The 12,865-nt window shown below is 50.1% G+C and overlaps 3 protein-coding genes and 1 non-coding gene across 9 annotated transcripts in view; 2 read left to right on the forward strand and 2 right to left on the reverse strand.

Moving 5' to 3' along the window:
* Positions 1-393: 393 nt before the first annotated feature.
* On the reverse strand, positions 394-822 carry LOC135299839 (ribonuclease CL2-like). Its single transcript, XM_064419266.1, has one exon. The coding sequence runs from the start codon at positions 820-822 to the stop codon at positions 394-396; it is 429 nt and encodes a 142-aa protein (XP_064275336.1).
* A 2,518-nt stretch (positions 823-3,340) lies between these two features.
* RPS3A (ribosomal protein S3A) lies at positions 3,341-6,861 on the forward strand. Its single transcript, XM_064417375.1, has 6 exons — positions 3,341-3,497; positions 3,707-3,810; positions 4,942-5,129; positions 5,254-5,462; positions 6,017-6,126; positions 6,698-6,861. Exons 1-6 carry the CDS (start codon positions 3,436-3,438, stop codon positions 6,817-6,819), a joined length of 795 nt encoding a protein of 264 aa, XP_064273445.1. The 5' UTR covers positions 3,341-3,435; the 3' UTR covers positions 6,820-6,861.
* Positions 6,367-6,436, forward strand: LOC135300175 (small nucleolar RNA SNORD73). Its single transcript, XR_010362064.1, has one exon. It is a non-coding gene; the product is annotated as a small nucleolar RNA SNORD73 (small nucleolar RNA).
* A 1,911-nt stretch (positions 6,862-8,772) lies between the features above and the next one.
* Positions 8,773-12,865, reverse strand: part of SH3D19 (SH3 domain containing 19) — an 80,931-nt gene continuing 76,838 nt past the window's right edge. For all 6 annotated transcript variants that reach the window (XM_064417357.1, XM_064417356.1, XM_064417360.1 and 3 more), the window contains 2 exons: positions 12,641-12,738; positions 8,773-11,349 (listed from right to left, as the gene is read on the reverse strand). In XM_064417357.1, coding sequence (XP_064273427.1) covers positions 11,233-11,349; positions 12,641-12,738 — 215 coding nt within the window. In that variant the 3' untranslated portion in view covers positions 8,773-11,232. The remainder of the gene's footprint in view (positions 11,350-12,640; positions 12,739-12,865) is intronic.

Genomic DNA, 12,865 nt, shown 5'->3' on the forward strand with positions numbered 1-12,865 from the left:
GGGAGAGGGCTGGGTGCACATCCAGGAGATTGGTGGGCCCTGGGCTGGAAGGGTGGTGGTGGTTATGGGGCACCCGTGGGAGTTGTGGGACACCCAAGAAAGGGGAGAGGGCAGAGACACCCCAGGGGGCAATGGGACACCCAGGAGGCTGGTAAAACCAGGCGATTTATAAGGCACATGGGCGCCAAATACAGCTTGGATAGACTTGGGGTCGCCCAAGGGGCTCAGGGGACACCCAGGGCGGGGTATGATCACAGGGCCCCCCCCACAAGCCGATGCTGGAGCCCAGGCCTCTGACACCTCCTTTATTGCCAGCACCAACAGAGCCCCCGAGGGGAGGCAGGCTCCGCGCCGGGGGCCCAGGGGAGCGCCGTGCCAGGCTCGCTGCCAGCCTCACGCCGTGTAGGTGCCCGCCAGGTGCACGGGCAGCCCGTCGCGGCAGGCCACGCGCACGTGCTGCTGCGCCTGGCGGGCGCGGTAGGCGCAGGGCGGCCGCGTGTCCCCGCCGCGCAGGCGGCAGGCCGTGAGGCTCAGGGCGCCCGGCGTGCTGTGGAACCCCGTGGCGGGGTCGGGCGCCTGGGAGCAGGCGGCCACCAGCTCGGCGGCCGGGGCGTGCACAAAGGTGTTGGAGGGCTTGCAGGGCCTGCCCGGCGCCGTCACGCGCCGCCGCGCCAGCATGGTCTCGCAGTAGCGATGTGCCGCCAGCGTGGACGTCCGCGGGTTGTCCACGTGCTGCCGCAGGAACTTCTCGTAGCGGGTCTCGCCCGCCGCCCCCGCCAGTGCCGCCAGCACCAGGGTCATGCACAGCACCCAGCCCGCCATGGACACCTGGGGAAGGTGGGGTTGTACAAGAATGCCATCTGGGCTCCCAGCTGGAAATCCCACCCGGGGCGCTTGGTTGTTCTACAGATTCCCCCTCCCAAATCCCTGGGTCCCATGCAAATCCCCTCTGGACAGCTGGGCTATCTGTGGATTCACCTGGATGCATGGGTCCCCTAAAGTTATGCGGCCCCCAGAAGCCTCAGGCCCCCATGGAACAGCCCCTACCTGCTCCTCAGAGCCTGGCTCCCCTACAGACCCAGCCCGTGCCCCCACAGCCGGATGCCATACACCGCCGCCCTTCCCCACCGGATGCTTGGGTTCCTCACAGACCCCTCCCACAGACACTCTGGTCCCCGATGCACCCTTCACCCGCACCTGTGTGTGTGCCTCAGTTTCCCTTATGGCCTCAGGGTCTCCAGGATCCCTCCCACTCCTCTGCACCTCTTTTATACTGGCCCCAGCTGTGCCCAATGGGCAAGGATCCAGGAGGAGGGGCAGGGTAAAGAGCAAAGTCCAGTGGATGTCTGGGGGAAGCCAGGTGTCCAGGAGGCCCTGCTTGCCCTCATGGCCCCCAAGGTCATTAGGCAGTCATTAACGAACCACGTGATTGTCTGTACATCCCCTTGGGTGGCCCCTGCCCACTCTGGCCTTGGCCACCTGTCCCGTGAAAGGCAGGAAACCTGGGTCCTTTTGGGTGGCAGGACAAGATACGTGGTTCCCTGGTGGCGGGCAGGATGTCACCATCACCTCTGGGGCAGCTGGCAGGTGTTCCTACAACCCTTGAAAGATGTGGCACATCCATGGCTCCTCTGCAGTGCTAAGGGGCCTGTGTGCTCCTTTCCCCTGTGTCCCCTTGCAGGCAAATTCACACTCCCGGGAAGTGCCAGGATGCATTTTCCTCACTGCTCCCTCCCACGCTCCCAGCTGCTCCATTGATGCAGAGACAAGCACAGAGCCAGGAGCCAGCCTGAGCCCACCAAACACTCCTTTCCCTTGACCACCGTAATGGAGCCCCAAGGAAAGCATGTCCCCTCCAGGGGGAGAGGCATGCAGTGCCCAGGAGAGGCTGTCAGTGGGTGCAAGTGTCTCCATCCTCCTCTTCAAAGACGTCAGAGAGACTCTGATGGGAAGTGGCAAAGAGAAAATGAGGTCCTGGGCAGCCCCTTTCCCAAAAGAGCTGTAAGACTTCCAAGACTGGCCAGAGGGCCCTGCCCTGGGCTCTGGTGGCATTTCTACAGCCTCTGAAGAAACCCTCAAAAGTACACAGTCCCTACAGTGGGAACAGCTCAGGCACCTGGCCAAAACCTCGAAGCCATGGAAGGTCAGCACAGCCCCTGCTGACTCTCAATACCCTGCTCCTGGGCATGGAAGCAGGATGGGGACTGTCACTGTGACCCCTTGGACACTCTGCTTTCCACTGTCCTGCTGTGGGTGCAGAAGGGATGGTGCCCACAGGAGGACAAGCCAGCCTGGATGCCTGGCTGTCTCTAGCGGGCCTGGTGCAGGTACCTGTGCTGGATCCCCTCCTACCCGGCACAGCCCAGGCACATCCTGGCCAGAGGCTGCTCTGAGGCTCTTTGGTGAGCCACAGCCTGTGTCACCTCTTCTCCACGGGGACCCCAACTGCCTGGCGCTATCCTGGGCACGGCTTTTCCATGTGCCATCTGTGCCCATGCACAGCCTCCTGCCCTCTGTGGTGGGGAGAGGAGCCATCGGCTGGGGCAGCCCAGACCAGCAACTTCTGCCTGTCCCCTCGGTGCCCCAAGACCTGGGAAAGCTTTTTTAGATTTTAGGAGCTCTCTAAACACAGAGTCCACTTTAGAAGAGATATTAATTATTCTGCACAGGATGCAAGGTGGAGGTTTGACAAATCAAACACACCATGGGGTAAAAAGTAACGTCTTTTATACAGTAAAATTTACATGAGCCCGCCTGTCCAATGCATATTCCTCATCTATCGTTATATTCATTTGTATGACGGAACTCTTGGGTGATGCTTGAAACACAAAGTTCTTCATTAAGCAATTCCACCGTAGAAAATACCAGAGGACACCAGTTACGTTTACTAAAGGTGACAAGCTTCAGCCTGGGGACACATAATCCAGCTCGGAGACATCAGAATGGGCAGGGGTGGCACCTGCCTTTTGCCGGGGTACAGTCGGTGCACCGAACCCCGTCCCCGTGGCTCTGCATCCCCACTCGGGCATCGCCATTTCCGGGGCGCGGAGATCGGGAGCGCCGGGCCGGGCGTTCCCGGGGATCGGGATCGGGATTGGGAGCGGGAGCGCCGGGCCGGGCGTTCCTCGGGATCGGGATCGGGATTGGGAGCGGGAGCGCCGGGCCGGGCGTTCCCGGGGATCGGGATTGGGATCGGGATCGGGAGCGCCGGGCCGGGCGTTCCGCGGGGTTCCAGGAGGGGGCGCTGACGTGCGGCGGCTCCCCCCGCCCCCCCCGCGCCGTTGGTTCCGTCCCGCCGTGGTACGTCCCGGGCGGGCCGCCCCCGCCCCCGGCGCTGGAGGCGGCCCCGTTCTCGCAGGTCTCGCGCGAGCGCCGCTCTCGTATAATCTCGCGGGAGCGCGCGCGGCCCGCCCTTTCCGCGGCGCGGGCCGGACCATGGCGGTCGGGAAGAACAAGCGCCTCACCAAGGGCGGCAAGAAGGGCGCCAAGAAGAAAGTGTGAGCGCCGCCGGGGCGCGGGCGGGCGGTGCCGGGGGCGCCGGGCGGGGCGCCGCGGCGGCGGGATGGCGGCGATGCGGGGCGGATGGCGGCGGCGGCCCGGCCCGAGCAGGGCCCGGGCTGTCATGGCGGCGGGCGGGCGGGAGCCTCGCCGCAGCCCGGTGTGGCCTGAGAAAGTCGCTTAAAACATCTCCTCCGTTTGATTTAAGGGTCGACCCTTTCTCCAAGAAGGACTGGTACGATGTGAAAGCGCCGGCGATGTTCAATATCCGCAACATCGGGAAGACGCTCGTCACCAGGACCCAAGGAACGAGTGAGTGCCTGGCCTTGGGGCAGCACACGGGACTGTGTTTGCTCCCTGTGCTGCCTCCGGGCGGCTAAAGAACCTCTTGGGTAAAGGGCTGATGGAAAGTGGGGTTTGCTTGTGCTGTTACGAGCTTGGAAGCTAAAAAAGTTGGGTGATTTGGGTGGGTTTTGTTGGTTTTTTTTGAGTTGACCGAGTTGTTTGGATAAATGAGCTTAGCTGCAGGAAGTTCGTGCACTGGGCTCTTGTGTGTACAGGAATGCCAGGCCACGGAAGGAAGGGCCTGAGGTTTCTAATGAGCTCCTCCTGTGGTAACCCGGCACGCTGGGAGAAGTCCAAGAAGTAAGCCGTGGTTGTGATTGCCACAGGGGAGGTGTGGCACAGTCCCACAGGACACCTTGGTCCTAATGGGATCATAACGACCAGCACGTGAAGATACTGAAATACCTGAAACTTAAAGGTTTTGGGTAAAGAGTAGAGCCAGAATTGCTGGTTTATTGTGAGCACTGATGTGTCACAGGAGGGTAAATTCGGTTTTATATCATGTGGCACACCTCGGGAAGAGGGGACTTCTCTTAGGGATGCAGAGGTGTCTGGATAGAGGTGACCCTGGTTTTGGGAGCTTAGCCGTGCAGAATGGCTGAGCAGCTGTGTGATACCCTGCGGGCTGCGCTCAGAGCTGGGATGGTGAGTGTTCCTCTGCACTGTAACACTGAAACAAATCCAGTGAGGGTCCCTGCCAAACGAAGTGTGAACCAGCCGGTTGGAGGAGGAGCTGTGAAATGACTGTTCTGGGCTGCTCATTGCTGCTTCACCTCTGCTGAGCACTTGTGGCTTCTTGTGTTTGGTTCTCTCATTACTGCTCATAACTTCCAAAACACTCTGTACCCCCTTTATGCTTGGAACAAACCAAACCATTACACGAGGTGGAATCTGCTGCGTGCTGCTGTTCACATCCCACACCTGCTGCTATTGCCTTGAGGAGATTCCTCCCAAAGGGAGAAATTCCCAGCCTTGCTGGCTCTGTGATCGCTGTTGAAAAACATCAGAGAACAGGATTCCCGGGGGAATTCAGTGTCTGATTTGCAGGATGTGCCTCTGGTGTTAACCCGAGGTGTTTTACTCTGTTCCATCTCACAGAAATTGCCTCCGACGGGCTGAAGGGCCGCGTGTTCGAGGTGAGCCTGGCTGATCTGCAGAATGACGAGGTTGCCTTCCGCAAATTTAAACTGATCACCGAGGATGTTCAGGGCAAAAACTGCCTGACCAACTTCCACGGGATGGACCTGACCCGGGACAAAATGTGCTCCATGGTCAAGAAATGGCAGGTGTGTGGGAAGCAAGGTGTGCGTGCCTCAGGGAGGGAGGGAGGGAGGCTGGTGCCTGGCAGAGCCGCGTGGGGCGGGCAGCCTGTGCTGCAGGGTGGAAAATGCTCACTGCTGCCTCTTCCAGACGATGATCGAGGCCCACGTGGATGTCAAAACCACGGATGGGTACCTGCTGCGCCTCTTCTGCGTGGGCTTCACCAAGAAGCGCAACAACCAGATCCGCAAGACTTCCTATGCCCAGCACCAGCAGGTCCGGCAGATCCGCAAGAAAATGATGGAGATCATGACCCGGGAGGTGCAGACCAATGACCTGAAGGAAGTTGTCAATAAGCTGTAAGCTTTGGCCCTGTTCTTTTCTTCTCCCCTGTGGTTTAAATCCTGGTTTGGGGGTGGGTTGTTGCTGAGTGCCCGGGGAGTGCTGGTGCATCCCAGGCAAGGAGTCCTTCGTGTGGAAAAGCCAATCACACTTTTCTGCAAATGGCTGCTCCTAGTCTGCATCCTGTCTGACCTGAATCCGCTGTCACATTTGCATAAATGTAAAATAGCTTTCCAGAAGATTTGTGGCTCACATTTCTGCAGACTAAAGTCATAATTCTGATCTGCTGGGGCTGTGAATGCTCTGAGCTCTTCTGATAGAAGAGTTTCTCAGTGTGCTGATTGTTTCCAGAAGTTTGGAGATTTGCTCTCAAAATGAGCACACTTTTGTACTATGATCCTTCTAACATTGCAGGGGAGGTGTCTTAGACTCTAAATGTACTTGAAGAAAGTTGTCAGTGTGATGGTGTAAACTTTTGTAGGATATTTTGTATTAAGGATTCTTCTAAGCCTGTGTTGCTGCTGCAGAAGCAGGCAGAGCTTTCAGCATTGTGTGCTGTGTGATTCCTCAGGATCCCAGACAGCATTGGCAAGGACATCGAGAAGGCCTGTCAGTCCATTTACCCTCTGCACGACGTCTACGTGCGCAAGGTGAAGATGCTCAAGAAGCCCAAGTTTGAATGTAAGTGTCCCTGCAGACGTCTGGGGGAGGCTGTGGAAAGGAGGGGGTTTAAATGTGTTTGCTTTTGGATAAAGATGTTACAGCAGCATCAATCAGCTTTAGTAGTTGTAGAAGGGAAAGAGTGTCCATGTCCTGATGTGTGGCTTCCAGGATTGAAAACCAAGGAGTGAGCATCCAGTTTGGAGCTTCTTGAAATGTCACCTGGAACTGCTGCTCAATGTTTAAAAGCTTTGCTTTGGGAATGAATGATGACAAAATGTTTCGGTCCCAGATGATGTGGAATGATTCCATTTCCCCAATTTCTGACATTCCCGTGTAATGCAGCAGTAGGTGCTTGAGTCCAGATCCTTTTAGGAAAAGGTGTCGTTTGCAGTTCCATTACGTAGCCTTATTTCACTGCTTGATCTGTCTGACTGCAGCAGCATCTCTGTGCATGAGCTGTCTGCAATGGACATAGTCCTACCTACAGGAAACGTTCTGCTGCTTCATTTGTGTCTGATGAGTAATGGAGTAATTCAGAACTGTCCAAACAGGTCCATCTCTCACTGTTTCTGTCACTGCTTCTTTCTAGTGGGCAAGCTGATGGAGCTGCATGGTGAAGGTGGTGGTGCTGGAAAGCCCTCTGGGGATGAGGCAGGCACCAAGGTTGAGCGAGCTGATGGATATGAGCCGCCCGTGCAAGAGTCTGTGTGAAGCTAAAAATTGGTGGAAAATAAAAGGTTTTAATATACAGAACTAATGCTTGGTTGGCTGCCTGTGTTGCTACTGGACAGTATTGGTGTTGGATCTGTGGATGAGTTTCAGTAAGGTAAACCTATGGCCTTGGTTTAAAAAAAATTAAAATAAGTACTCTTGTACTTCTCAGTTGTGTTGTGGAGATGGGTGGAAGAAGCTGGGTTGTCCTCTCTGTGGATTCTCTTATGTTAGTTCTACCCAGTAATTTTAGTCCTCACCAAAAACCCTTGTGTACGTGTGCAGAGGTTGTATTGGTGAGAAGTGCTTCACAGAGTCCAGGAAAGGCAGAAATTGCACAGGGAAACCTGTGTCAGAATTTGGTATTACTGGGAAGTCTTACCGTTTTATCCAGATGACTTGCATCAGAATAATGTGCCAATGTTTAAATTTCTTGGTAAGTTAATACAGCCTCTCATGGCATAGGTGTGGTCTCTGGTGGTCAGAAGGTGTTTGAAGGTGTCAAGGTTGTAATTATGATGATGGAAGCAGCGTTAATTTTGTGCACTGCAGAAATCCAGAATGTGCTCAGGCAGTGGAGTTGGGTCTTGGATTTCAACCTGTCAGAACTGAGGGATGACTGTAATGGAAGACCTGTGGAACTTTGGGGAAAAACTCTGTAAAGAGGCAAGATGTGTGCTTTGAAAACAAAGCACTTATATGTTTTGCGGAGTAGTTTTAAGACTGTTTTCTGTTATCTAACAGTGTTTTTGCTTCTTGTTCAACTTAGGTTGGCTTATAAGTGCAAGAGTGCTTTTTCTGGCTAAAATGAGTTTTGTGCACTATCAGTGTGTTTTGTTTAGGCCAACAAACCTAAAGTTAGTCCTATTAAATTGTTGGTGAGTCCGTGATTTAAAACCTGAGAGCAAAACGTGGAATTCACTGAGAGTGGAGGTTCTTGTAATTGGTTGTCACAGAGCTTAGGACAAGAAATAAAGGAAAATAGCAAAAATGTTACTGTTCCAACAAAGCTACTGAGAAGATGAGAGGGGCTCTGCTACCCTTGAAGGCTGTACTGTTCCCTGCTCGGGATTTTCACATTTTCCTAGCTGATAATTCTGATTTGGACCAAGTGTTAGGCAAAATTGAGAAGAATGCTTTTGAACTTACTTCAGAACACTGCAGGTGATGTGATTTTGTCTTGTGATTCCAAGTTACAGTTTTAATGTTCTGGTTTTTCTACTCTGTGTACTGGAAGGAAGAGTAGTGAGTGCTCAACACTCAGAGCCTTGGAACAGGGGCAGGGAATGTTGCTTTGCTCTTTCTATCTGTACTCCTGAGGCAGGTGCCACCTGCCTCCAGGAATTCCAGACAGCCACATTTTTGAAGCCATACATTTTCTTACTTGCGTATCTGAGGACTGTATGTTGCCAAAAGGTTAGTCCAAGAGGATTGGGGGAAAGAACAAGAACTTGGGATTTTTTCAGGCTTTAAAATGTATTGTTAGGAGCAGTGCATTGCCATGTAGACATTCTGGGTAAATGTATGCTTTGTAATGTGATTTTAGGTTGGGGAAAAGCAGGAAGGAAAACACTTATCCTCTGTATTTTCTCCTCAAATACCAGCTGAAAAATCATGGAGTATGAAAGCAGCAATCAGCAGAGCACACCTAAATTGCGTGCAGGATCAGCCTGTGTCTTGCTCACAGCGTTGTCCCAGTGAGAAGCACAGTGTGTGTGCTGCCCTGTGGTGACAGCTGCTTGCTGCAGGTAGCAAAATGCGATAGGTTCTGTAGGTGGTGAGTGCGAGGCACACCAAGTGCAAAGGCTTGAATAACCTGTTAAAGTCATCCACGTTCTCTGAGGGGTTTGGACTGCTTGTGTGGGGTGTTCCTTTGCAGCGTGAGGTTTCTCAAACTGTTAAGTGGAAAGCTCAGCTTTCCAGAGCACAAGACAATTAAAATGCCATCACGACTTAATTATAAAAATTTTATTGGTTAAATACATTCTTAATTTACAGAGGTACCATAACAAACCTACTGGACTTAACAAAGGTTTATTTAGGATACTGTTCATTGTACACAGAACAAAGATATCTTCCTGAAGATACTTCTAGAGGATGGGTCAAACAAAATATTTCGGTAAGTGAGGCTTTTATTCTAATGCATGGAGATCTAGCTGGATTTGAAGGTTACAGCTGGAATTTGCTACTACATTGCAATTAGGATTTGCACTCCACCTCATTCTCGGCTTTTCTGTATGCAGTCTTCTGGTGGTGTTGGGCATTGTCTTAGGAGAACCCTGCCCTGTAAAGCCGAGCATCTCCCTTCAGCGTTCACACAGGCGCTGTTCCAGCTGCCTGCAGCCACGCGAGCAGCCCTTAGGTGGCACTCGGAGCTCTGAGTAAAGGCCTTGCTGCTACTCCTGCCCTGCCCCACAGGGAGGAGGAGGTTACATACAGCAGAGTGGTCTTGTCAATGAACAGGCACTGACTTTAAACATTCAGTGAAGTTACAAAAACAACTGGTTAAGACACAGTTATAAAAATGGGAAAGAAGAAATTGAAAAAAATATAAAAAAACCAGTTCTACTTTTGAGACTTGTATCAAAACCTTAGAAAACTGCCAGACAAACAGTAAGTAAACATCATACACTTCAGCCTCACCTACCACCACACTGGTGCAGTGTGTCTTTGAAGGACCTGGCTATTCCTTGGATTTCTTTAGGAGATGACTGTTTTTTTGGGATAAATAAGAACCTGTAGAATCTCCTAGCAGGAAAACTTGGGAGAGTGGGAAGGATTGTCCTTGGCTGTGGGCTGCCATGTGATTCCACAGGAGGTCTGGACAGGCTTGCTGGGGCTGCTAAAACTGAGTAATACCTGTAGCCATTGTTGCACTTCCAACCTCCAGAACATTTTGCTTATGTTAATCCCTAATGGAAGTAGAAGTCCAGTTCCTCAAGCTCATTAAAACTTTGTGTGGTCTTCATCCCCTGGCTGTGTGAAGGGTGCTGGTGTAGTTTGATCACACAGCAGAACACAGAGGGGGGCTGTGTGCGAGTTCTGTGGCCTGGCAGTGACTGCTGGGTGAATGGTGCCGAGGCTCTCGTGTGAGGCACTGCAGCTCCCTCAGGCTTGCTTCAGGTGAGCTCCAGTCTGCCACTGGGACTGGATGCCCATTCCTTGCTGTTAGAAAAAGGAAGTGACTACCAGAAGTTCCTATAATGTGAAACTACCTCAACCACATCCATCTTATTTGGTCAGTCAAGCTACACTACAGCTCTTTACCAAGAGCCTTGGTTGGAGCTGTTTGGAGTAACCTCTTGCCAGGCGTGTTTTCCTTAGGGACTCGACAGACCATTTATAAGGATGCTCAGTGTATCTGGTATGTGCCAACAAACTGGAAACTAATCCCACGTCTGCTGAAAACTAAACCCAAGGCTGTAGAATATCCTTCATGTTAAGGATAGGAATGGTGTTACTGAAGTATGTTCCAGTGCTTGAGTGACTAATAAAATGCAGACAGGGTGAACACTGGCTTTCCACTTCCATGAGGGGAGTGGAGGGGCAAATAGCTGGAATAGTGCAGCTACTCCATGGCTGGGATCTGAGAAAGCTCAATAAACACTGTCTGTCTTCTCAGCTGGGAAAGAAGGCTATGATGGTGCTCAAAGAACAGTGGGCAGTAGGAAAAACTAAACCTGTACTTGCAAAGTATTTTGGGGAAAACGAGGAAGGTCTAAGATGATTCATACCAATTTAAACAGAATTAATGAAGAGGAAAATACTTAAAAATTTTACTTTTGTGATCTTGCTGTATGAGCAGCTTGGACTGAGAATAGAAGGATACTACACAAGGGTTTATTTCTCCATTACCCCTCCTACCAGTATTAGATTTGATACCTTTCTACTACGAAATACCAGTTATTTTTCTTATCCTCTAAGTCATAAAACAAGTGGATTCTACTGCTAATGTAGAACTCAAGCAGTAATGAAACCTGAATATCAAACTTCATCTACATACTGAGTGTTGTAATTATATATTAAAACAATTTTTAAAGTTTGGATCTTAAGAAGTTCAAAGAAGGCCAAAGCAGCTTATGTTATGCAGACTTTGTGCATGATAAATATAATACCAGAGAGTAAACATACTAGAATGCTATATAAGTTAAAATGGTGTTGCACCACAGTATTTCCCTAGTTGGAAATGGCTAAAAAGCCTGCTTGTTTTGCTCTCTGAGCATTCATGAAACATGATTACATACACTGTCACAAAAGACTCAAATTTTCTTATCTGACTTCAAGATACTACTATGACTGTCTAGAAAAAGTAGTGCAAAACATTGATAATCAACACTTGTTGATGTCTCTGCTGTGCCTTTAGGGTAGAAAACATTCTCTCCCACACACAGGGAGTAGTAGAAAGGCAACACTTCATGGTGTTTTTAGAATCTGAACAAAGTTCTTGGGAAATATCCCAGACTTTCCTAGTATCTCTCCACTCATCCAGTCGTCGTCTACAGATTCCAGCTCTGTTATCATGTCACCTGCCTGTAAGAGAAGGAGCAGTGTCAGTACAGCTTCCTGTGCAGTCTTACTGAGCAATGTTAATGCATGCAGAGCTGATCCCATTTAAAATAATTAATATCAATCAAAGAGAAGAGGAGTAAGATGTGACCAGCCTCTTCTGTTGGTTACATCTCTTGGAGATGTTTGCCAAAACCAGCTGAAGCTTCTCTTAGGCTAAACACTTGTCTGCTCAAAAATCACCACCTTTGGAGGGACAAAAGAGCACTGCTGGATAACTTCTCACATTGCTTTGCCTCTCCAGGTATGTTAAGAGCTGGCTCATGGGCTCCTGCTTTAGTGCTTATTTGTGTGTGTTTCCAGGGTTTGTTTTAAAACACTGGAAATATTTTTTTTTTAATTTAGTCCCAGTATTTTCTAGCACTTGGAAACTTTCCAAAAAAAAAGGAAAAGCAATTGAAAAGCTCAGTATGGCCATTTAAATTGCAGGTCCTGTGTTTGGTACTGGTTCTTGTGTTCACTGTCCCATGCCACAGCCTTCATCTGAAGTACTGGCCTTTCTTTCAGTACCTCTATTCCTCTTTTCTGCTTTAAAGAATCATCTATCCTTTCAGCATTGCAAGCTGCTAATGCTAAAAGTATTTTGCTAGTTTTAGAAGAGAAAATACTGTGTGTTGTGTTTCAGCTCCTGTGAAAGTCTTCTGTTTCTCAGAGATTTGCTTTTGAGAACATGGTTACCTAAATCATGACTTTGAATATCAAGGGCACTCTGTTTCTTGTTTATGCTTAATATTATCTGGGCATCCAGCATGTATTTAATTTCTCCCTTGTTCCCATGGCAACTCTGTACTGTGCTGCCAGTTCAAGAGTCTGCTGTACTGGGTTTCCCTCAGAGGCCTGGCTGCTGCAGTATTGGCACTCTCCCCACTACCTCCTACTCAGTTTTCTTTCTAGTCAAAGAGAGGCTCCCTTGACCATATCAACCAATCAGGAACTGAATGTACTGCAAAATAAGGTTTGTTTACCCCGTCATGTTAACCAGATCAGAGAAGTTACAAATTCTGCAACTCCTGAGCTCTTTTCAGTGTCTTTAATGAAGATTTTTGCTGATAAGTAACAGGAGTGATATGGGAAAAAAAGTTTTTTAGACCAAACACGTATCAAATGTGTTAATGTCTATGCATATTAACATCTATGTTAATATTTATGTGTTTCATCCTTGTCTAAAGCTTACATTCACAGGGGATGAACCTTATTTTTAGCACTCCTTAGGAGCATGAGGCCTCCTGGAAATCAGTCTAAGAGAGGTACTTACTTTGAAAGAAAGCTCATCTTCATTTTCTCCATGAAAATCATAAAGAGCTTTGGCTTTTCCTTTCTTCCCTCCTCCAGGCTGTGACAGCTCTACCCGGGCTACAGAACATGGACAAGAGAAATTATTTGCATGGAAATGAAATAAATCTCTGTTTCTGGAGAAGTTTTCTATCATTCTCATGTCTTCTCCCCGCTGTTGTGCTACAGGTTGACCAAATGTTATTGC

The sequence above is a fragment of the Passer domesticus genome, chromosome 4 (assembly GCF_036417665.1).
Source record: "Passer domesticus isolate bPasDom1 chromosome 4, bPasDom1.hap1, whole genome shotgun sequence".
In the NCBI taxonomy this organism is placed as follows: domain Eukaryota; kingdom Metazoa; phylum Chordata; class Aves; order Passeriformes; family Passeridae; genus Passer; species Passer domesticus.